At 41.9% G+C, this 24,617-nt stretch overlaps 1 protein-coding gene across 1 annotated transcript in view; it reads left to right on the forward strand.

Annotated features, from left to right (window-relative positions):
* LOC308090904 (protein diaphanous homolog 3-like) overlaps positions 1-17,514 on the forward strand; it is a 337,084-nt gene extending 319,570 nt beyond the window's left edge. Inside the window, exon 29 of the mRNA XM_080436177.1 lies at positions 15,168-17,514. Within this exon, the coding sequence (XP_080292303.1) occupies positions 15,168-15,547 (380 nt within the window). The 3' untranslated portion in view covers positions 15,548-17,514. The remainder of the gene's footprint in view (positions 1-15,167) is intronic.
* The last annotated feature ends 7,103 nt before the right edge of the window (positions 17,515-24,617 follow it).

A 24,617-nucleotide genomic window follows, 5' to 3' on the forward strand; every position in this document is an offset into this window, starting at 1 on the left:
GCTTTGATGAACTAACGTAGTATGCATTCCTATCTTTATCACAATGAAAACTCACTTTCCAAGCTTTTAAAGGAAAAATAAAAAATAAAAAAATCTAACATTGATTATTTTTAAACATTCATTTGTATTAATGTTATATTATCATTAAAATAAAATGTATTTGGAACCCCACTTGCAATATCCTCATGGCCCACCAGGGGTTTGACAATCTGCTCCGTCAAACCTGTAACTCATTCAAACCAAAAATGTGGTTATTCTTTTAACTAAGTAACCCCATTGACTAACTGCTTGTCACCCGTATTTTACAGATATTGAGTATCTGATGTAACTAACTAGCTATTAGCCTATTTGGATTAGAAACCTTGATGAGGTAACCTTGATAGTTAAGTTAGAGTAAAAATAGTGATTGATGTTGCAAATGTGATACATGTAGCTGTGGTTAGAATGGGACACGGTAATGGACATTAGTCTGTGTCTGCAGTTGCTACCTATAAAAAAGACACAAAGTCATTAAAGGCATACTAGGTAACGTTTTCAACAAAACTAAAGTTAAATTGTATATCTTTTGTGAGTGGCAAAAGTTTCACAACACCCACTCCATGAATTTCACCCCCGGAAGGTTTTTATTTATATATTTTATATTGAACGTGGACTGGGGGGACTTTCCCGGGGAAATGACGTCATCTGGCCGGAAAACGGAGGTGGAAATGCACTGGTTTCCTGTTTGGCCAGGAACTACCGCAACGGTTTCCTGTTTGGCCAGGAACTATCGCGCTAAAAACAAAAAGGAACCTCACGCTGATTTTAAGAGAATGTAGGATTAGAAGATCGAAAAAGAACAGAAAAAGAAAGCACAGCTCATGGTAACTAATGCTCCACTGGCTAAGAGAAACGATCCGTAGATAGTATAAAACAATTAAAAGATCGCTTTTTGAAACGCTTCCGGTGAAAACGAATGGAATTCTGGGTAATCGAGGATTACGGAAATTCTATGCAGTGACGGTAGTGACCAGCAGAGGTTGCTAAAAATCGTCAGTTGTGATTTTGCATTGTACAACTTTAAAGTCATTAAAATTCCAAAATCTGTTTAATGACCACATCTGCACTTGAAGTGTTAAGTAGGCACTTTCCATTGAAGTTGGTCTAAAAAACTACAAAAGACACATTTTGGACACCGCTCCAATCCAACCGTCTTGTCACTCTATACCATAGTTATATAACTCTGTGCTCTCTAGACATGCATACACACACACGCATCAAGTGCACCCTCTCAACACTGCCAAGTGCATCGTGTACTTTACACCTACGCTACCCTGACACTGCACCTCCACTTACACTTACACTTAGCCCACAACATTTAATGACCTTACCATCGATCTCAGCACCAGACTAATGGGATGGCTACACCTGCTGATTTGAAATGGCCCATTCAGCAGTTCAGAAACGGAATTGTACTAATAAACAGTCTAATGGGGACAGCTGAACTTGCTTGAGTTTAAAATGGCCTAGTCCAGTAGTGACCTAATCAGAAGAAATGCCACAAATCTGTATTAGTGGCTTTACTTTGACCTTCTGTTATGTGTAACTGTAAACGAGCTTAGAACATTAAGATAATGCATGGTCACTGTCAAAAATGTACTTCTCCAGCGATGACACCTGAACATATCGGTTCATTACCAGTGGTGGAAAGTACATTTACTTAAGTACTGTATTTGAGTACAATTTTGAGGTATTTGTACTTTACTTGAGTATTTCCCAATTTCCAATACTTTTACTTCTACTCCACTACATCTCAGAGGTAAATATTATACTTTTACTCCACTACAATTATTTGAAAACTTTAGTTACTAGTTACTTTTCAGATATAAATTATTACATTATAAAACATACTGTACATTAACCACTTTAGCCCTATTTTATATATAGTCCATTTGAAAATAGCCGATCTACAAGCTCACAACGCATTGCAAACTTGTCGCAAACTTAAAGACTATCTTCTTTATTTAGTATATCAGTACTTTGTGCACTCATTTCCCAATACAGAGGGAAATTCATACCTTAATTTATATAACATTCATTTTTCCTGTTTTTGATAAATAATGAATAAAACAGACACTTGACAAAGCAGTAACTATCTATTGAACGTGGAGATGGGTTAGAAGCTTTTTGAGTAGACATTCATTTAGATCCAAGCTCATAAAGATAAATCCCGGCTTTCATCTGTCATGTGAGGAGATTTGTTAAAACACCTTTAAATCATTAAACATAAGCGTGATGGTGGTAAGCGTTTGTTTTTATGCTGATCTTGAGAAAGAAATATGTGCTGTGAAGTAAAAGTGTATATATTACTGTTTGGGTACATCAAGACGTACTATTTTAATGGCAATTCCACAAGAGTGTATGGGATTTAGCTTTAGTGCAGTTCAAGTTAAAAATATATAAAAGCAACACCAGATATTTGCCATGCACTATTATAACTGATTTAAAAATTCCACAACCATTTGTACTACATGTGTATACCCTCTCAATAGAAAAGTCTAAGTACATACCATAATGAACATTATCATGATCCTATAAGCTAATTGAACCAGGTTTCATTTAAACCCTATACTTAGTTGACAGGAGTCCCCCATGGCTCTATACTAGGCCCCTTCCTGTTTTCACTTGTCACTAATTAAATACAGTATCTTAGCAGAAAATTGCAGATCTACAAGCTCACAACACAGCATATTGCCACATATGGTGAGCAGGTAGATTTGCTATTCGCTGTATGTTGGATCATTTGGTTAAATGCCTGTGGCTTCTTGCTGTGGGCTATTTAAAAGTCAAGTATTAGATAGCCTGGCATTAGTATTTGAGTCAGATTGAGGCAGGAATGGTGTTTCGGGGTGCTGTTGTAATGAACCTTCCCTGTTATTTGTTCTTGAGCATTTTGTCTTGTCATAACACATTCTCAGTCACAGCCCATGGTAAAAGTCGCTAGTGGAACATCACCGGCAAGGTCCTGGTGAAATAATATAGACGGTGACTCAGCAAAGTCTGGACGTTAACAAATTAGGCTTGGTGTTGTTGGCCAAGTTCTAGACGTTCAACGGTATCACTCAGTATTGAGTTAAGTAGTGTGCTGCTATCCCTTCCCTACCCAGGGCCAGTTGTCGCCCTCTTTCAAACATGGGTGCTGGTAATCATATTAATGAGTGCAACAATTCAGAGCTCTTAACATGTATCGAGGCTAGTCCACATAATTGTACTTCTTGACACCAAATGCTGGCACAGGACAAGGCCATTGGTTTCCTGCTAAGGAAAGCTACAGTATAGGCTACTAGTGAATGATCGTGGCTACAGACAGGCAGGGTTATGATCTAACTAACTCCAGTTTGATGTGTCAGTCATTCTGCAGAGAGCAGAATGACACCACTTCACTGTCTGTGTGTGTGTTTTTTTTGTATGCCACATGTCTGCTATCTCACTTCCTAGTCAGAAGGATAAAATGTGCCAAACTTCACAAGGGGGTGTGCTGGGGGCTACAGAGCAAAAGGCTCATCTGCGAAAGTGGCAAAATGCAAATGGAGCAAATGATCTGACAAGAGGAAAATTGTGAATTCCGCGCTGCAGTTTATTTGCTCGGTGTTTTGACGGGTGAGAAGAAGAAATGACTGGCGCTCGCTTCTTTATCTATTGGACAGAGAGTCTTGCAAAATGCCATCGCATCACGCATTTAATAAACTGCCATTGTCCCATCGTGGCATTCCTGATGATGTTTGCAAGTCATCCAGAGAAAGCTATTAGCGCATTTCAATTGAGATCCCTACTTTGCATGCTCTGCCATGGAGCCGGTGTCAACGGCTAGCTAAATTAGTACAGTCTGTCCAGATGAGACACGTTGGACTGAAGTGGACATGTTTCTGCAGCTATAGGCTGAAGACACAGGGCTGATAAAGAGACAGGCTGACTTTGCCTGCTCCTTTATATATATATGTTTTTTGTTATTTTCATCCTTTTCATCTGCAGGAAGACAGCGGACACAGTGATGCTGGTCACTGTTGTGGACTGGTATTTGCTCTGAAGTGCTTGGCTTTTCATGCCTCACATGTATTATGAATTAGAAAACCTCAGGCAAATATATACAAGTTAAGAGACCCAAATGTATACTTCTGAAAATGAGAACGGATCACCCTCTCTCTCCCTCGCTGTGTGTGTGTGTGTGTGTGTGTGTGTGTGTGTGTGTGTGTGTGTGTGTGTGTGTGTGTGTGTGTGTGTGTGTGTGTGTGTGTGTGTGTGTGTGTGTGTGTGTGTGTGTATTAAAAATAAATGTGTCCCCTTTAGTTGTTTTTAGGGTATTGGCCAAGTACATTTGCACATTATCTGAAATGTGTATTTTAAATGTGCATGTATCCTATCCTAACTATTTGGAGAAGTCAGCAACTCTTGAACAGCAACCATGGAGCAGTTAGGGTTACAGTTCGCTCAAGGACATTTTGACACTAGGCCCAGGGGGGAGTCGAGGATCGAACCGTTCCCAAGGGGCCGCTCTACCTGCTGAGCTACTGCCGCCTTGTCATAGACATTTGAAACCTAAGCCGAGAGCATTCAAAGTGGGATAGAGATCTAAAAAGTAGGGCTGTGATGGTAAATAATGTTTATTGCGAACGCAGCGGAAGGAGGCGCGCCAAAGGCGCGCCTCCGCGCAAGTGGAGCTTACTATGAAACCGTGCTCGGGTTGTGTCATCTCTGTGTGCAGTATGTGTGGCTCAAATCCTCAGCCCTGTGTGCAGCCAAGTAAATGTCCAATATAGACGTACCATACATCAAATGAAAGGTCTTTGAAAACTGAACACACCTGTCAAGGTTGCGTTTAAGCCCGCCCCTTCCCCCGGAAGCCACGCCCCGGAGAAGGCTCCTAAAAACTCCCCATTGAAACTCCATGTTAAATGAAAAGTGCCCGAATCGCTCCGAAACTTTTTCTACCCCCCCTAAGTGGGGGTCTACGAACAAATACTTTGGGCTCGGATTTTGGCTCCGCCCCCCGGAAGTGGGTGAAACAGGCACTTCAAACACTTTGTTGAATTGTTCAAAAACATTCAAAGTTTTTTTTTTTAAATTTGTATTTTTCTAAGATGCTCCTTTTAACGCAGAATTTCTCTCTAATTTTTATATATTTTTTTATTGGTTACTTTTTTTTAGATGATTTCTTTTCATTATTATTTAATTTTTTTGGCGTTCGCTTCCCGCGTTCGCACGTCTTACTTGTATCTGAAAGGCTGAGAGGCAGAGATTATGTTTTCGTCCCTTTCCATGTATATGATATGTGATCAGACACCACTGGAACAATCAGAGTCAAATTTGCGTGCACAGTACATAGAGGTTACCTCTACAGATTGTACCTCCAAGAACCTTAAGAGCGTTTATTTTGTGCGATTAGGTCACATTAATTTAAACTGCTGTTGTGTCATGCAGTGGTGTAGCCAGAACGCTAGCGTAGGCTGGGCCTAGGCCGGAGCGGGTGGGCACGCATGCACACGCGTGCGCGAAAATGTTCGGGTTTTGGGTACTTTTTAATGGGTTAGTGACGGATTTCGGATACAATGTTATCAAAATGGCTGAATATGATATAAACTAAAATAAAAAATTAAAAAAACTTTTTTTGGGTGGGCAGAAAAACCAAATGGGTGGGACCAGGCCTACCTGTATGCCCACCCCGTGGCTACGCCCCTGCTGTCATGAGTACATCCACACAGAACACGGATATAACGAAGCGATAAAGAGATTATTTTCAGAAATGTGGTTGACTTTCTACCACGAATAAAAGCATCAACCTTTTTACGCCTCATTTATATGAATGAGTCAAAACCAAATTAATAGTTTGTTGTGAAACATTTGCCACGCCTTTTCGCATTGTTTATTCTTCATGCTCCCTGCAGGTGTAAAGGACCTTTTATTGTGGTAAATAAGCAATGTATCCCGCACCTTAATTGCACCTCAGAATAAATTGGTTATCGCTATCAGCGTTGTTAAGAGCAGCGCTGCTGGATATGGACTATAGTGTTATTAAATGATAAGAAAAATAATGATCATATTACTGCATATCAATTCCCAAGTCCCACTGATCTCTGGAACCAAGTTGTTTGCATTCCACACTGTTTTCATCTCCGCTTTACCAGCTGTTAACTTGTTTTAAAATATATATATATATTTCCAACATAGCAGATCGACCAAAATGATCCAGTACGTCAGAGAGGGGTTCTTGTAAGCTACAGTATAAGCGCAACATTTGAAAAAATACTTTAACACTCGCGTGACTAACCCGTCAATCTGGCCGTTTTGAGAATGCCCCACTGTTTTCTCAGGGCACACACTCAGACAGACACAACGCATGCAGTAACATTTTCATAGACCTGACTGCTTATTTCTCTCGCAAAATTTGGCAACCCATTTTTCACTCTCATTGTCTCCGCCAGGCCGAAAGGCATGGCGAGAGAGTATGTTTTACCCCCTGTCCGTCCTTCCGTCCGTGTGTCCGTGTGTGTGTCCTGTCCGTGTGTTACCAGCTAATCTCCGGCACCGTTGGCCCGGTTGCTGCGAAACTGTGCACACACACTCCCTGGATGCCAATTCAGAACCTCTGCCTCAAATTTTTCACATGGGCCTGTTATAGCGCCACCTGGAGGCCGATTTGTGCAAAACCCATTTTTTTATATTACTCCTACAGATTTTATCCAAACGTCATGCAAATCGGTACACAGTATCTCTATAGTCATGTGATCAACACGGATCTGTCCGATTTCCCATATTCCATCCTCATTGGCTAAGGTTGCCTTCCAAAATTTGCAGGATTGGTCCGTTTTGAACAAAATGCCTCAAATCATGAACGCAGCTTGTGATTTCCGTGAAATTTTACAAACACATTCCCACTAGGCAGAGGAAGAAATGCCACCTGACATTTTTCACATCAGCCTCATGGTGGCGCTATAAAAGGCTGATTTGTGTTTTTAACTATAACTGCACCGATCTGCGTGAAACTTTGCACGCACCCTCCCTAGAGGCCAAGGAAAAACATCCGCCCTGCATTTTTCACATTTGCCTTTTATAGCGCCACCAAGAGGCCGACTTATGTAAAACACATTTTTGGATATTAAGCTTTCACATTTTATCCAAATTTCACACAAATCGGTACACATGATCTCTATAGTCATGTGATCAAGATGGAACTGTTTGATTTTTCATATTTCATCCTGATTGGCTAACAATGACATCTAAAGTTTGCAGAAGTGGCCCGTTTTGAACAAAATGCCACAAATCATGAACGCAGCGTCCGATTGAGCTGACACTTTACAAGCACATTCGCACTAAGTTGAAGAACAAATGCCACCCTTTAACATTGCCCTATTATAGCGCCACCAGGAGGCCGATTTTTTCAAAACTTTTCTTTGTTGTATTACTCCTACAAATGTTGTCCAATCATCATGCAAATCGGTACCCATTATCTCTATAGTCAAGTGATCAAGATGGTTCTGTCCGATTTTTCATATTCCATCCTGATTGGCAAATTCCGAACATTGTTGGCCCACAATAACCTACCTGACCTGGCGGAGACTTTCTAGTTTTCACTGCGATGCGGCGAAAAAAGATCAGATCTACAAGCTTGTCACGCAGCGACTGTTTTATGCTTGTAGATCAGATATTTTGCGCAGGATTGGGCGGGAAACATACCGACGTGTTCACGTGTTGCGCTTTTGTCAGCGACGTGGAAAGTGATGATAGAAGGAGACGCTTTACTCTTAGGCATAGTAGGCAACTAATGTGAATATTATTATTATGCATAATAATAATATTGGTTTGTCAAGAGATATCCATGTGTTTTGGACAATGGAGACAGTCACGTAATTAGACAGAGGCTTCAGTGGTTCATATAGGCTATCCATGTTTCACTTAAGAGTTTAATGTGACGTATGATTGTCTATGACAATGGTTGTGTTTATATGACACGCTTATATTTCATATCGCGCACCATATGCTCTCCTGTAACTTTCACTTGCAAAAAAAAGAAAGAAACAGAGTAAGTTCATTAATGATATTAATGAACCCTGTTGATCACGTTCCCTATTACCAGGTAAATTACACTGTGTGTGTGTGTGTGTGTGTGTGTGTGTGTGTGTGTGTGTGTGTGTGTGTGTGTGTGTGTGTGTGTGTGTGTGTGTGTGTGTGTGTGTGTGTGTGTGTGTGTGTGTGTGTGTGTGTGTGTGTGTCTCTCTCTCTCAGGGGTGGAAAAAGTACTCAAATTCTTTACTTAAGTAAAAGTATCAATACTGCAATGTAGAAATACTCTGTTACAAGTAAAAGTCCGGAATTCAAAATTTACTTGAGTAAAAGTACAAAATTATTGGCATCAAAATGTACTTAAAGTACCAAAATTAAAGTACTAAAATGTTTGAAAATAGCAAATATTTTCAAATAGCCTATGTATAAAATAAGGCTGAAGTGGTTAATGTATGTTTTATAATATCATAATTTATATCTGAAAAGTAACTAGTAACTAAAGTTTTTAAATAATTGTAGCGGAGTAAAAGTACAACATTTGCCTCTGAGATGTAATGGAGTAGAAGTAAAAGTATTGGAAATTGGAAATACTCAAGTAAAGTACAAATACCTACACATTTTACTTAAGTACAGTACTTAAGTAAATGTACTTAGTTACTTTCCACCACTGTGTGCGTGCGTGCGTAGCTTCTCGATAGCATAAGTATAGGTGAATCTGGAATGTTGTGTTTGTCAGTATGAAAATGACACTATTGAAGGGTTTGTTGACACATTGACAGCTGCTCTCTGTCAACGCCATCCTGCACACGCTCACTGTTCTGTTCAAGGTAGAGATGACTCAACCCCCGCTGCTTGAAGGAGTTGTATTAACCAGATAGTAAAATGTAGCCACTATGAAAAAAAACATAGAACATAAAAGTGGTTTGGGCACTAGAAAAAGACAAAGAAAGAAAGAAATCTTCCGCTGTGATTTCAGTAGAACACCAGAGTACTTGTGTGTGTGTGTGTGTGTGTGTGTGTGTGTGTGTGTGTGTGTGTGTGTGTGAGAAATCCTGAGTGTTACTGTAAGAAGTAACACAGGGTTTTGCTGTGTGCAGTGATGATGAGGTCGCTGATCCACGGGCAGAACTTTCTGGGAGACTGAGCTAGGATCCCAGGGGCTCTGTGTGCGTGCGTGTGTGTGCGCGCGCGCGCACAGTGGTGGAAGAAGTACTATTTTTTTTTACTTAAGTAAAAGTAGCAATACTGCAATGTAGATATACTCTGTAACAAGTTGAAGTCCCATATTCAAAATTTACTTGAGTAAAATTACAAAAGTATTGGCATCAAAATGTACTTAAAGTACCAAAAGTAAAAGTAAGCATTGTGCAGAAGGTCCCATTTCACAAAGTTCATAATGTATACGAATATTTTGAAAATAGCAGATCTACAGTACAAGCTCACAATGCGTCGCATCATCGCGACGCATTGTGAGCTTGTAGATCGGCTATTTTCAAATGGCCGAAATATTTATATAGGGCTGAAGTGGTTAATGTGTGTTTTGTGATAATAAACTGTAAAGTAACTAAAGCTGTCAAATAATTGTAAAGGAGTAAAAGTACAATATTTGCCTTTGAGAAGTAGTGGAGTAGAAGTAAAAGTATTGAAAATGGGAAATACTCCAGTAAAGTAAAAATGTGTGTGTGTGCGTGTGCGTGCTTGCGCGCGCTAGCAGGTAGAAGATACAGGTTGGACAGAGAGAGGGAGGACATGATGGAGGAGCAGGGAGGACAGATCATTGAGGCCACAGCAACAGAGAAAGAGAGAACAGGAACAAGTGGTATAGACTAATGATGGGAGGGATGTGTTTTTGTGTGTGTCTTCTAACGGTACAGAATCCCTAATGGTGAAGACCAGTGTTGCATTGTGTGGCCACGTGCACACGTGTGTATAGTCTTCTTAAGCTTTCTCCGTTTTTAAAGATCATCGCTATATGCTTCCTCCTGGGACGCTCCTCTTCCTCGTCTCTTTATTCTTATTTATTTGTCAGAGGTTGTGTTCAGGGACGTTCCTCGTCATTCGTCAACGTGGGGGCCCCATAAAACACGCTGTCATGACTGACTGGCCACGCTCCAAACTCATTACCGATTGGCTGACAGAGCGGGCCGTTCTGCTCGGCTCCACTCCTCCGTTCCTTCGGCAGACGTTTCGGGCTCAGGAAACTTTAAATGCCGTGGCGTCTTCCTCCTGTCACTCCCCTCAGCCCCCACGCTCAAGGTCACATGAATATGGATTTACCCCTCTCCAACACACACACACACACACACACACACACACACACACACACACACACACACACACACACACACACACACACTCTCATACTGATGATGAAGTCTTAGATGTACTCGGGGGATTGTAATTCATAACAGAGGTCTGATCTGTCTGTCGCGCTGTCGCTGTCTGGCTGCATTGTTTTAAATAGGAGCCCTGCTGGTGGGGAGGGAGGGAAGGACAGGGCGGGTGGAGAAATGCGACGGAGAAATAAGAGGAAGATGAAGTGCACCGCTGTTGCACTAGGAGCCTGGAGTGTCGCTGGGTGGGAGGGAGAGAGAGAGAGAGAAAAGAAGGATGATAGTGGAGTGATGGGAGGTGGTGGGCAGGTGGGAGGGAGGGAGGGGTAATTTGAGAGAAAAGAGAATAGAGAAAAGGATGGAGGGAGGGAGGGAGGGAGGGAGGTACATGTGCTTATTGAATCTCCATTGCGGTTGGTCATCCGTATCCGTTTCATCACGGCGGGCCTGCTGAACACCACAGTACCGTGTTGTTGGACCCAATCCGCTGTGACAGAAGCGGATAGACCGGAGCCTGAGAAAACATGATCGCATAATGCGTCTGGTAACAATCACAAACAATGACATATAAACGCCCATTTAGTCGTAGACAGGGAAAGTGCTGAAGCCTGTGTGTGCACTTGTGTGTGCTCGCGCTTCGTCGTCGCTTGCGCCACTTTGTGCCCAGCGTGAGGCCGCGGTATAATCGCCACTTTAGTCATTTCAGGATTTCACGTTAGAACGGTTTCCCTTGGATACGTGGTTATTATAGGGCTGTAAATAAGCGGCTCCTGCCTGGCTGTGGTTTATCAGCCTGATCTCACACAATTTAGTATACATTTGCACGGACCCAGTGCACGTCATTCCGTGCATAGTCGCCTAGAAAACCCCAAAGTCTGTGCATAAGTACGGCAGAGCAGTCACCACAACAACATGTACGATTCTGTGCCTATCGGTTCATAACTCAAACGGCGCTGAGTATAGGCTCAAGCGAACGTCGCAACGCTTTAGCTCGCTCGGTGGTCCCTCACGTGGCTCCAGTTCCCTTGAGACTGCACGCCTCCGAAATGGTTTAGTCACAATGGGGGGAGATGCGAGGCGGCTATGCACGGATTTTCCAGTTGTCTATATGCACAGAATGACACTCCGTGCAATGTATACTAAGTTGTGTGAGATCTGGGTTGGGTTTATTGTCGCTCTGGTGGCGATGGGTCTGACTGCGCGGACGAGACTCGCGGATAGATTGACACGACAGCTTGCCGTGAGCACAATAGGCTCTATGCACAGCAACCATATTGGACGGAAATTGGGCCCCTTCCTTACTTCCTTCACAGGTGTTACCAGTGATACTAATGAAGGCTCTGTTCCATTTCGTGTAGCACAGTGGTTCTCAAACTTTTTGATTTCAAGAACCCCCATAACTCTGAGAGTGTACAAATGGAACCAAATGGACCCTAACGGGTCCATTTGGTTCCATTTGTACACTCTCAGAGTTACACACCCGCAAGGGGCCATTTGGAACCCCCTCAAGTGTTTCCAGTGAGTCAACATGCACAATGTCAGCACAGACTCTGTTTGACCAGAATGGAACAGAGCCTTCATTAGTATCATTGGTAACACCTGTGAAGGAAGTAAGAAGAGGCCCAATTTTCTTTCCAATATGGCTGTTGTGCATAGAGCCAGTGGGTTTGGAAACTAGTCGGGTGAAGGGAGTTGGTTGGAAACTAGTCGGGTGAAGGGAGTTGTCACGTATAAGCTCACTCTGCTAACTAAACAGACAAAGTTTATAATTGCTTTGTGGATTATTCACTGATTTGGTCTCGGATGCTTATTTGAATGTGTATCCTCATAAAACAAAGATGATGTGTGTATTAACTAATGAGCTGATCTGAGAACAACTACGAGACCTCACTGTAATACAAAGGACATATATACGTAGGACAATATACATCCTACTATAAATGCGCAAAATCTTTGTCAGTGCAGTGTGTCGGTCTGTAGTTCACATATCTTGAGAACTGTCCATCGTACCGACTTAATGTGCGCGTGGTAGAGGACCCGAGGAAGTGCCGTGCCCGGTGTAGAGTCGACACCAATTCCACCGATATGCCCATATATAGGCATATACGGAGATCCGGTTGTCTAGAACCACCTATCTGATGCCCATATCCTATCCTACTGTATATTAAAAGGTGGGTGGGTCGGTGGACCGTGCAGCGGCCGCATAAAATGCACATAATGTAGTCAAATGCTGATCGTCTAGCACATTGGTTCTCAAAGTGGGGTCCGGGGACCCCCGGGGGTCCTTGAGGGAGTTCCAGGGGGTCCCCAGCTAAATGATGGATAGTTAGGAAAATGGGTCTGTAACTCTGAGAGTGTACAAATGGAACGGGTCCATTTGGTTCCATTTGTACACTCTCAGAGTTACATTAACATTGATTTTACAATATAAATTGGGGTCCCAGAGGTATATATAGAGAAATACCATTAAATGGGGGTCCGTAGCCCTAATGCATGTCAAACTGGTTGGTCCTTGAAATTAAAACGGTTGAGAATTCACTGCTAGAGCCGTAAAAATCTTCTCTTATGGGGGTTCCTGCCATATCTTTTCAAATGGGGGTCCGCGGGCTAATAAGTGTCAATTTGGGGGTCCTTGACATGAAAACGTTTGAGAACCACTGGTCTAGCATAGCGAGACCAACCAGTAGTGGTCCTACCCAACCTGTGTTATAGATGTTATAGATCTATCTATCTATAAATTGCAGAAACTTTTGTCTGTCTGTCTGTCTGTCTGTCTGTCTGTCTGTCTGTCCCGGGCATAAATCGGGGCACCGTCCAACCGTTTGACCTCAAACTTGGCATGCGCGTAGCGGATGACCCAAGGCCATGCAGCAGTTTGGTCGGATTAACGGTTTACGAGAAACAAAAAAACACAAACGTCTGTATCTGTCTGTCTGCAGGTGTGTGAAATCTCTGTGTGTTTGGGGGGGAGTATATCAGCAGCTTCCCTGATTGATCACCCCGACCTGATGATTAGTAGAGCATGTATATGCCTCTGCACCAATAAGCTTGTACAATGGAACTCAATCAGAAAATCTAATTAAGCATACGTCCTTCGCAGGCAATGTGTTAACAACAGGTACAGGGAGTACTCTGACAACAGGCACAGCGATAAACAACTTGCATCATGTTGCATCATTCCCGACACGCGTGGTCCCGGAGTAGACCAGGTGCCCAGTGTGATAGTAATTAGAAAGCCTTGGTATCTGCTTTTGGTTTTCACGGTGTAGTGCAACCCATTTAGACCTGTTGTAACCTATACGTTGTTATACCTTTCTAATCCGGGAGCCACCTCTGTGTTGCTATACATATAGCAACGTAATTGTTTATTTATTGTTTTGAGTAAGAATTTGAACGTTTTCCCGAAAACTTCGGTTAGGTTTAGAAGGCGTTTTTTAAAATCGGCCTCAGGTCTAAATGGGTTAAGGGATGGGCTGTCAGTGTGAGTGTTTGTCTGTACGAAAATGTGTATGTTCCCCAAGTGTGTGTGTTTGCCATTAGGAAAAGGAAGTAAAAACCCCAAATGCTTTTCACATTTTGTGATTTTTGATCAGTCTCTGCCAAATATGGAACCATGTGGGACGTCAATATGGCAAGATTTTCGGGGCAGAGATATGCACTCCAGTGACGTACTGTCTGCAGACATAGTAATGTTGCTATCCATAGCTATAGACTGCTCTGGGAAAGCCACACCATTTTTAAACCCCATCTTGTTAGTGTTAGTTTTGGTGAGAAGAGTATATGTTGTGGATAAGTACAGTTGTTGTGTTAGAATGGTGCAGGATTCATGCTATTTGTACTGACAGCCTTTCAGTTTTTCAATCCTATGTAAAGGAAGAGAAGGCAATACCACTGCAACATGTGAGCGTGTGTGTGTGTGTGTGTGTGTGTGTGTGTGTGTGTGTGTGTGTGTGCGTGAGCGCACGCGCATGTTCATAAATATGTATAGTGTGCTCATTTGTGCTGGGATCTTACCTCATCGTGCATGTCTTATAGGTTTCTGTATGTGCGTTCCAAAATGCTGCTGCTCCCCAACCTAATTATTTCTCTCAGCCATTTGTCTTGCAGTGTGATTGGCACCTCGCAAACTCACGCCCTTGTTTTTTCCCCTCTCTTTTATCCCTTTGCCTTTTATTCCTGCTAGCTTTTACTTCTCTAAACTCGCAATCCCCCCCGGTTCCCCCCCCCCCCCCCCCCACCACCACCACCACCACCTCGCTCTCTCTTTCATTTACCGTACGTAGAGGCTCACTCTTAGAACCCGTACTGTATAACTCTTTAAGACCGGGAACGCATCTGTGTGTCTTTTTTTTATTCCGTTGGGCTATTCAAAAATAGCAAATATACAAGCTTGTAGATCTGCTATTTTTGAAAAATCATAAACATTTTTGCGGACATTTGTAACTCAAATCTTTGCTTCTGGGGGTTTTCCTGGAACTAAATATTTTACAAATGTTCGCTTTAAAAAATATATAATCCAAGATTTTGCCACAAATGTTCACGATAAAAAAAAAATAGCAGATCTACAAGCTCATAATGCGGCACTCTGAGCTTGTATATCTGCTATTTTTGAATAGCCCAAAGAAATAAAAAAAAATACACACAGACACGTTCCCGGTCTTAACGGGATAAACGTCCTTACAAGATTGCACCAATCTCTTATTCCCTTGACCCTTTATTCTCAACATTTTCTGTTGCCAATTTTTCTTTCAAAACCCCCCCCCCCGTCCCCCTTTCTGTTTTTTTCCCCCCTTGCAGCAAACACCAAGGCACCTTTACAAAGGTCTCGTTCTCGGCAGAATATGAATGTGGGTTCGGCAGGAGCGGCGGCGAGAGGGGCGAGAGGGCCCCCTGCCAAGGAGGCTCATTACAATGCCGAGGGCCATCCATCTGCAGCCCAGAGCAAGGCTGCGGCTCGTGTGGAGCCGGGGCAAAGGTACAGGCACGTGGCGAGACAGAGCCACAGCCCCGACAGGGAGAGCATGGCGAACAGGGAGCAGCGAGAGAAAGTAATGAAGGATGAGGCAGAAGCCCCAGTCTGCACCACCTCCACCTACTCCACCTCCTGCAGCAGCAGCAGCAGCACCAATGGAGAATCTGACGTAGAAGCTCTTCTGGCTCGACTCCGGGCCCTGTGAGGTCCTGAACTGTGTAACCCTCAATACTAACACACCATTGAAGTGACGATTGGAGTTGGTTTTAGCAGTCTAGCATGTTGCCATGTGAACCAAAGAAAAAGGGAATGAAGATGTGGCAAGGAACGTTTTTAATATTGCCTCAAAAGAAGCTTTAACCGCTTACAGGAGTAGTTCACCCAAAAAAATTACTTATTTTCTATCAATTACACACCCCATGAAGCCTTGCATTCATGGATTTTCTTTTTGTTTTTGTCGCATTCCTAAGCCGATGATTTGATGACCGGGTGTATTTCCGGTAGGAGACACAAAGAGTCTACTTTGAGTCTCCTACCGGATACATTAGCATCTCTCCGCCGGTAATGAAATTATTGGCTTAGGAATGTGGGGGGAAAAAATGGGGTGTGCAATTGATAGAAAATAAGATTTTTTTTGGGTGAACTACTCCTTTAAGCCCTATAGCAGAAATAGTCAATCTACAAGCTCACAACGCGTAGAAACGCAACGTGTTGTGAGCTTGTCGTGTGTTTCGCCTACCGTATATATTCACAGAATGTTCCCCTATTATGCTCAGAATAGGGGCACTAGGGTTCAGGCGGTTAAAGGCTCCATGTAAACAGTCGGCAGAGGAATCCTCTACTTTGCCCTTTTTACACAGACTAGACTAGCACTTAAACATCGGCCCATAATCTTTTGGTAATACCTGCATGGAATGGAGAGCAGCGTTTTAAATGTGTCATTAAGTGCTGCGCTGCAGTGGCGTAGCTCTAAGTGGGATGTGATTAATGCCATTAGTGTTGCATCATTATATACTAAGTTGAAGGATTTATAAAAGGTAACAAAGCTGCACTGCAAAATCCTGGGAGTTAATTTAACTTCAACGTTGCATTCTCGAGAGTTTAAATTATCAAACAGGATTGTGTGGTGTATACTTTAGATACAGCCGGGCTGCCTATCACATCTTCAATATACCCTGCCAAAACATTTGACTATAGGGTTACACATTCCTAAAAACCAAGTACGTGGCACAAAAGTTACTCTGCAATACTGTCCTGCACTTTCTATGTAGCCCTGCAGTGTGCATTTGTTTAAAATCCCTTATGACAATTTGCTTCGTCCAGAATTGCTTCTCAATAATAGTATTGAAAAGTCACATTTTTACTTCAGTTCATGACATGAACTGGGGTAAAATGATTTGCCTATCACAGCTGATTTTGATTTTATTTTATTCACATATCAAACATATCATTATAATCATTTACACGTTATTTGTTTTGTTCAAGTTAGAAGTTAATCCGTGTGTCTTGTGTATCTTCTTGAAAGAAATGTATGTATATCTGATTCCGATTTTTTTCACATTTGTACTTTTATTACTTTTGTCTTAAATATTTGTGTTCTTATTTTGTATTTTCTATGTTGTTTCTGTGACTGTGCTCGTCTCCATTCCATCTTGGACTCATTGGTCCAAATAATTTAGATGAGATACAGTATCTAATCTATCTATGCAAATGTTTGTGTATCCAAGCACCGATATTACTTGTACTGTATATTCCCTTTAGGATGATTATATATGCATTCCAAAATGTTAAAAAAGACAAAGTGAATGGCCTTTGGTTTTGTTTTTCTTGACGTTTCTTTACTGTTCTCTTTTCGTATCACTGTGCTGACAGGTGAGTATTGTAGTCAACAGTCATTTGACTGGCTGGATTTGTATGTAGTGTCATTGGAGAAGATCAGAGCCCACGAGTAGAGACTAGAGACAGTGAGTATCTGTACAGTATTGCTCTCTTAACTCTGGTGTTAATCCATTAAATCAGTGATTCTCAACCTGTGGGCCGTGTGGATATTGAAAGTGGACCCCCAAATAATTGGCAAAACACTAAGATTCTATTGATAATGCAACGATAATATAACGCAATATCAAAGAATCTGTTAGTTAATGTCATTGTATTTGTCCTTAAAAAAAATGACATTTTTTTTTTCATTGTGATACCGATAAATACAAAGTTACGGTAAACTGCTTTTGGTTGGTTCCATCGAGCCTAACCGGAATCGATTAATTGAGCGTTAAATTAAATTAGAAAGTGTTTGCGGCCCACCCATCAAACCACTTAACATGGCAGCCATCATGTTCAAGTGGGCCCCGATCCAGAGAAGTTTGAGAACCACTGCATTAAAATCATACCTAAGACCTGAGGCGATTCTTAAAAAAAATCTAAATCCAATTTTTTTTTTGAAAATAGTGTAAAAAAAAAGAAATCACGATTTTTCAAAAATAGCAGATCTACAAGCTCATAGCGCGGCACTCGGTGCCGCGCTATGAGCTTGTATATCTGCTATTTTTTAATAGCCAAAGATATCGAAAGTGACACAGATGCGTTCCAGGTCTTAATTGGTTAACGGCAAACCATGCTCACTGGGAAAGAATCCGTCTCCTAAAGTCTTTTCTCCATGGCTTTAACTCTTCTCCTCTGTCACATTGTTATTGAAGTGATTTGTTATCTCGGCTGTATGAAAACAAGGTGTGTGTTTTTATCGCAAACAATGTGATAGAATACATGCTCCGTTTTGTAGGCCTATGTCAAATAAACAAAGAAAAACAGTGGTGGTGTTTTTTTCATTCGATAGGAATATACCGAAGCATATTGAAGAATTTAATAGTATTTGTGATTGTTAGTCAATCGCTCATTAAAATATGAAATTATGTACAAAAAGCATACCTATAAACATAATATGGTAACATACTGTACATGGACACATACTTATACAGTAGGTTCCTTTCTGTATATATCAGTTGAATCTATAAAGATTCAGATTCCCTGTGCAACAATATAATCATATTAATAGATATTATTATATACTCTCTGTTAATACAGATATGTTATGTATGTTCAAAGCATGCGTGCAAACTGTGTGAGTGGTTTGTTTGAGAGAGAAAGAGATGTCACCTCTATCAGTGACTTTGACCAGATGTTTTTTGGACTCCCAACTCCTTGGGTGTTTCCACTGGAGACCCTTGGCTAGAAGCGGCACACACTGTCATTCTGACTTATTTCTCACTGGGGTCCCAGAGAAGCAATAAAGACCTTCACATGACCCGAGAGTGAAGGTCTTTCTATTACTTTCCCTCTCCTGGAGCTATTGACCATCGTGGCTGCCTATCTCTCAAGGGATTTCATTGTCAGATGATTTTTTTTAAGTCACCATTACCTGACTAGAATGATGATTTTTGAAGTACGTGAGCTTTCAGAACACTTAAGTCTACCTATCTAGATAGGCCTATAGATAGAGAGAAATGACAGTGCATCTCTCTAAGCAAATATTTACCATGCCCAAAGCCCCCGCTGGTGGAGGGCAATGGCGGTCATCCACCAATTTGGTCCCAAACAACATATCTCAAAAACTTGACTGAAGTGCCGTGGAATTTGTTGGTGAGAATGAACCCTCTACCGCAGTGGTTCTCAAACCTTTACATTTCAAGGTCTCCCCTTAACTCTGTCGGCATACAAATGGAACCAAATGGACCCGTTAGGGTCCATTTGGTTCCATTTGTCAGGTGTCTGGTAGCCCTTTCATAGTCCCAGTGTTTTCTACCTATACTGACACCTTTTTGTATCTTTATCATTAGTATTTCTTGCTACCCTTAGCTGTATCTATCTATCTATCTAGGGGCTTAGCAGGACTTTTAAGTCGCAGTGCAGGCAATGTGTCGGCATATTTGATTTTGATGTCGGGTGTGAACGTGCGCCGAATTTGACGGCCATCTTGTTTCGGGCATTCATGCCTGCTTGGGACCTATACAACATTGCAGGCAAAGTCTTTATGGAAAGCAAGTGTGATCACCGTGCCGGCAGCATCATGACATTGCTTACATATTCTGAGCGCGACTTGTGTTCTTTTTGTTTTTCTCATGGACGGAAAGTGTTCAACAGCCACCATCAGCCACCATTTTAAATGTTTCATTCTTTCTTTTTATAATGTATCGGTCTCTGCTACAACTCCATTTCCACTCTCCAGCTAAAGTGGACGGTCCCTCTCTCAATATAAAACTATGCTCTCTCTTCCTCTCCCTCCCTCTCTCTCTCTCTCGTCTTGTTATTCAAAGAATATGTTGAATCTCGACGACAGACGAGAGACACATCTGTGTGAAAGTCACTGTTTCCTTCATAATAAGAGAGGAGGAGAGTGCCCAACAACTGAACGTGTGTTGACAGTCTGCAAATGAAGAGGAGAATGGGAGCATAAGGAAGGTAGGATCTTGTTATGCTGTGGGAGCCTTCATTACTCATGGGCCTGTGTTCCAGCCATGAGGTTTTTTCTATGGGCCTAATAAAGTGGAGCGAAACATATTGTGCAGCAGATTGCAATCTGGCCTCCCTTTGATTGGGAGATGAAGGAAAAAATGGGCCCAAGGTTTTGTAGGGAAGTAAGGAAAATGCAGAACCATCAACACATTTGTCACCATTTATTTTCCCCTGCGAATCAAGAAGTTAGCTCACTGCTCTTACCTGACTCATCCTGCCTATACGGTACACATCACTGCTTGAATAGAACGGTATACACATTAAGCTACTTTCCATTTGCAGGTTGTTTGTCAGAATCTATAGATACACATTTAGCTAAATTAACCCATTAAGACCGTGAACGCATCTGTGTCATTTTTAGATTTCTTTGGTTATTAAAAAATAGCAGATATACTGAAAAAAAAAATTTTTATAGCAGCGTTGCGAGTGCCGCGCTATGAGCGTGTAGATCTGCTATTTTTAAAAAATTGTGAATTTTTAAAAATATCAATTTTTTCAAAAAACTGTTAGGATTTAGAAAACATTTTAACACATTGATGGCCAAGATCGCATTGATGTGTTCTTTCATTTTTTAAAAAAAAATTCCACAAGGGGCAACCTAACACAGCTTTGGAATGATCGATCGTCACCCAGAGAAGTAGAATGTGGATGTGACGTTGTTCCAAAAAAACAGGAAGCCATCCGCTTCCTGTTTGGGATTTTCAGAAAAACAGCTCTAACCACAGATATAGAAACCTAGATACCTCATTGGCCTCTGCAGTTCATTGGAGCGACATGCTTGGTATGGTGGCCACCATATTTCAGGGGGGAACGGACACTGGCCAATCACAGCGTGTTGACTACTGGCCAACCACAGCGCGTCTTTTCCAGGACTTGTCAGAATGTAGTTGTCCCGCCCCCATTTGCATTGAAAACCACTAGTTTTCAGTGGGCCGATCGAAGCCCCAAAATGGCGGATCACGGTTGGAACGTTGTTGTTCCAATGGATACACAGATCCCTCCGCTAACCCACGGGGACTATTTTGTTTGTGTTTTTGGGACACAATGTCGGTTCCACAGCGTTTCAAATATCATCGGATTGAGGTAAATATACGCTGGCAAGGGGATAGAAAACTATGTTTAATATCTTGGCAATCAATGTGTTAAGAATCGGACTCAGGCCTTAATGGGTTAACACTCCATATATCACTGCGCACTGTTGGTTTGTGTTAATGGTAAGTGTTTCACTGTTGACATAAAATAAAAAATCTCTGCTTTATTTCCATCTCTGTTTCTTTTTTTGGGCGGTGAAACCGCCCCTATAAGTGAGATTTGGAAAAATGTACATTTTCCTGCGCTGTGATCTGGGCCCAGGAAATTTGTAGAATTATCCTGCGCTGTGATTGGCCAATCACAGTCTATTCAGGACTGTGATTGGCCAGTGTCACATGACACATGTGCATAGCCCTATATAAGCAACCATAACTTGAAAAAAACCAAATATTTGTTTTTTTCAAGTTATGGTTTTGTCCATCATAAAGAGTGTTTCAATAAATGTATTTATCTTTTGTACATCATTGGTTGACTCCATTCAGTATTGTGGTTAGCTAGGAAGACACCGCCCACTTCACACAGGGTGTGATTTTTCTTTTCTTTTTGCAATCTTTTCTCCATCTCGTTTCCTGTTCACCCTCCTGTCTTCTGCATGTCGGGGGGCTTGAGGGAACAGCTAGGTAATTGCACTGTCTATCAAGCAGCCATCTTTGAGTCGTGCCAAAAACATCTGGTCCCCACATCTAATAAGTTAAGACACTGTACCTATGTTACGAATTCTATCTCTTTCCCCACTCACAACCACATAGGAGGATTATTTTCCTCCCTTACTCTTTCTCACTGTCTCCCTCAGGGCTGAGTGATTTGCTAGTGAAACTGCACCCACAGACGCATCACTCTGGCAGATCTGGAGTAATAATTGCACAGCCCAGGCTGAGTCACCTTGTTGGTGGGCTCAGATCCAGCAAGAGGGTTGTTTGGGTTGTAAACCAACACCCTAACACTGTCAACTAGGGACATGTCTGGCTTGATCTATAATAGAGCACGGTTAAGAGCCTGACAAGTCTCGCTGTTTGGATTGTGGTTGAACACTTCTTGAATTAAACAATGTCTTAACATCTCTCTTTTTTACTCTCTCTCTCTCTCTCTCTCTCTTTCGCTTCCTGTTCGCACCCACCCCCCCAAAATACTGCATCCCCCTCTCTTGACATGCTGTTTCTCTGGGGCCATCTCCATCTGTCCCTGCAGGTGTGTGCTGTTGCTTTGATCATTGTTGCACCACATCACAGCAGTCGTGCCCTCCCGTAGTTCAGTTCTATGACTTTGTTGTTTTTCCTTACGTTGATGTTCTTATTGTTAGAAAAAGCATAAAGGAAAAAGCACACAGAAAACTGTATAAAAACGAATATCGCTCTGCCTGCACTCTCATTCGCTTTTTTTTTTTACCATCTGTGCAGTGTCCTGTAGTTTGAACTTCATACGTTATACTTGTCTGTATTAACTGGTGCTACATCTGAGAGCTTGACAGGCTGTATTGTTTTGCTGATTGATATATTAAACAATCAACCAAACAACACGGCTTAATATGAGGGAGGATGGTTCCAGTCGCTTTAATAGGAATAAAATAGGAGGAAATACAGACAACATTAGTCTCTAATAACCATTAGTATTAAACCATACTTCACAGCAAAAGGAAAGGCTTCAGGTTAAAAGAAAACGAGCGCATGCATACATAACTGTTGTGTGGATTATAATTAATTCCATAAAGGTGTGCGTGCGTGTGTGCGTGTGTGCGTGCGTGCGTGCGTGCGTGCGTGCGTGCGTGCGTGCGTGCGTGCGTGTGTGCGTGTGTGCGTGTGTGCGTGTGTGTGTGTGTGTGTGTGTGTGTGTGTGTGTGTGTGAGTTGGGGTTATGATACGATTGTAGTTTTCCGTTGCTGTTGTTATTGAAGAGTGGTGGATTCCCTAAGGGGCACAACAACGCGCATGATGATGACTGTGAAAACACTGCCACATTGCTTTTTAGAAGCGACACAAAGACGTGAGCACAGCTGGCTTTGATCAGCGTGGCGCTGAGAGTGACGGGGCAAGCAGAGCAACGGAGAGGCGTTTCTCCAGGGAATCATTATTCTGTTTAGTAAGACTAATGAGAGAAAGGGTGGTGCACCTCAGCTAACTGCTGGCCTTGTTTAAAACACAGGTATACACACAGGAGAGTAAAGGACCAAACACACACAACAAGCCCACGGGGGCGTAAACTTGCACGTGTGCAAACCCCAATGCACGATCCTTATCAAAGAGGACACGTTTATTTTTCATGCCACTGCTGCCATCAACAAATTAACATCTTAAAACTCCCACTAACCACATAGGAGTACACATAATATGACAAACATCAGAGATAATCTTTCTCTGACTCGGTTCAGACTGCTGTACGCAACAGCCAAACTCATACACACTTGAAGAAAATACTCTGCTTTTAATGACAGACCTCCTTTTCATGTCTCTCCTATACCACTAATGACCATGGTTGCTGTGGGCCTATGTTGAGAGTCAATAACTAAAAATAGAGATGCTGTCAGTAGTCTGACACTCATTATACAGATGTCTAATAGTCTCACTCCAATGGATCAGAGGCCGAGCACGTCTCCTCTGTACGCAATGAACCCTTACATGCTGTGGACGGCACAGCATGCAGGATTTCTTTGAACCTAGTTTTCTGGCAACATTCGCACTGCAATATCCTTGTTACATTAATAAGTGTGTGTATATAAATACAATATATATACATACGTACATACGTACATACATACATACATACATACATACATACATACATACACATATATATATATATATATATATATATATATATATATATATATATATATACATACCGTATGTATATATATATATATATGTATATGTATATTATATTAAAGCCATCACGATACTCGATACGCACCGAAAAGTTTCCGAAATTGACGTTCGATACAGTGTACCGAAATCAAAAGCCGTATTGTAATTCTCACGCTATTTCATTATGTCACTCCCGCACATGTGCGCGCTGCGTCGCGTCCAAGGGAAGCCACGTGCTGTTTTACTTTTTCTGCGCATTCCTGCTTCCGAGGGGGAGATAGGAATGTTCTCTCTCTAGTCTTGCATTGTAGAGTCCAGTCTGCATTACCTTTGATTTACCCATCTGTCCGGTAAAAAGATGACAGCCAACCAGGGCTAGGCCACGCATAATTCATCATCTGCGAAGAGAAAAGCCTGGTCACGACCTAATGCAGAGAGTGTCTATAGGGGCGGGACTTCCGTATTACGCATTTCCCCCGGAAAACTATTGTTTTCGACCAATCACAACACTTGTTTCATTCACGGAGAATGTAAACAGATTTGTAAAGCGTCAACGTCATTTCCTTGGGCGGTACTTCCGCCAAATTCTGGTACTTCCGCTTATAGACACTCAACCGGCTAGGTCTTGCCCAGCGTGGCCTTAACTAGAAGAACAGTGTGCTCTTCCTCGGAGTGCAGATTACCGCCAGTCTCCACCAGACCGGGTTGTCTATACCCAGGGCAAGCAAACCTTGGATAGCCACTTGGAATGGGAAAAAAATCTTAACTTTTCAAAGAATGTTAACTAATCTTCTTAAAGAAGAATCTGAAAGTGTCAATGACAGTTGAAGTTTATATTATTAATATGTTGAACATTTTATTATTCTAGATTCTCATTTG

The sequence above is a fragment of the Gymnoscopelus braueri genome, assembly GCF_963280865.1.
Source record: "Gymnoscopelus braueri genome assembly, chromosome: 1".
In the NCBI taxonomy this organism is placed as follows: Eukaryota; Metazoa; Chordata; class Actinopteri; order Myctophiformes; family Myctophidae; genus Gymnoscopelus; species Gymnoscopelus braueri.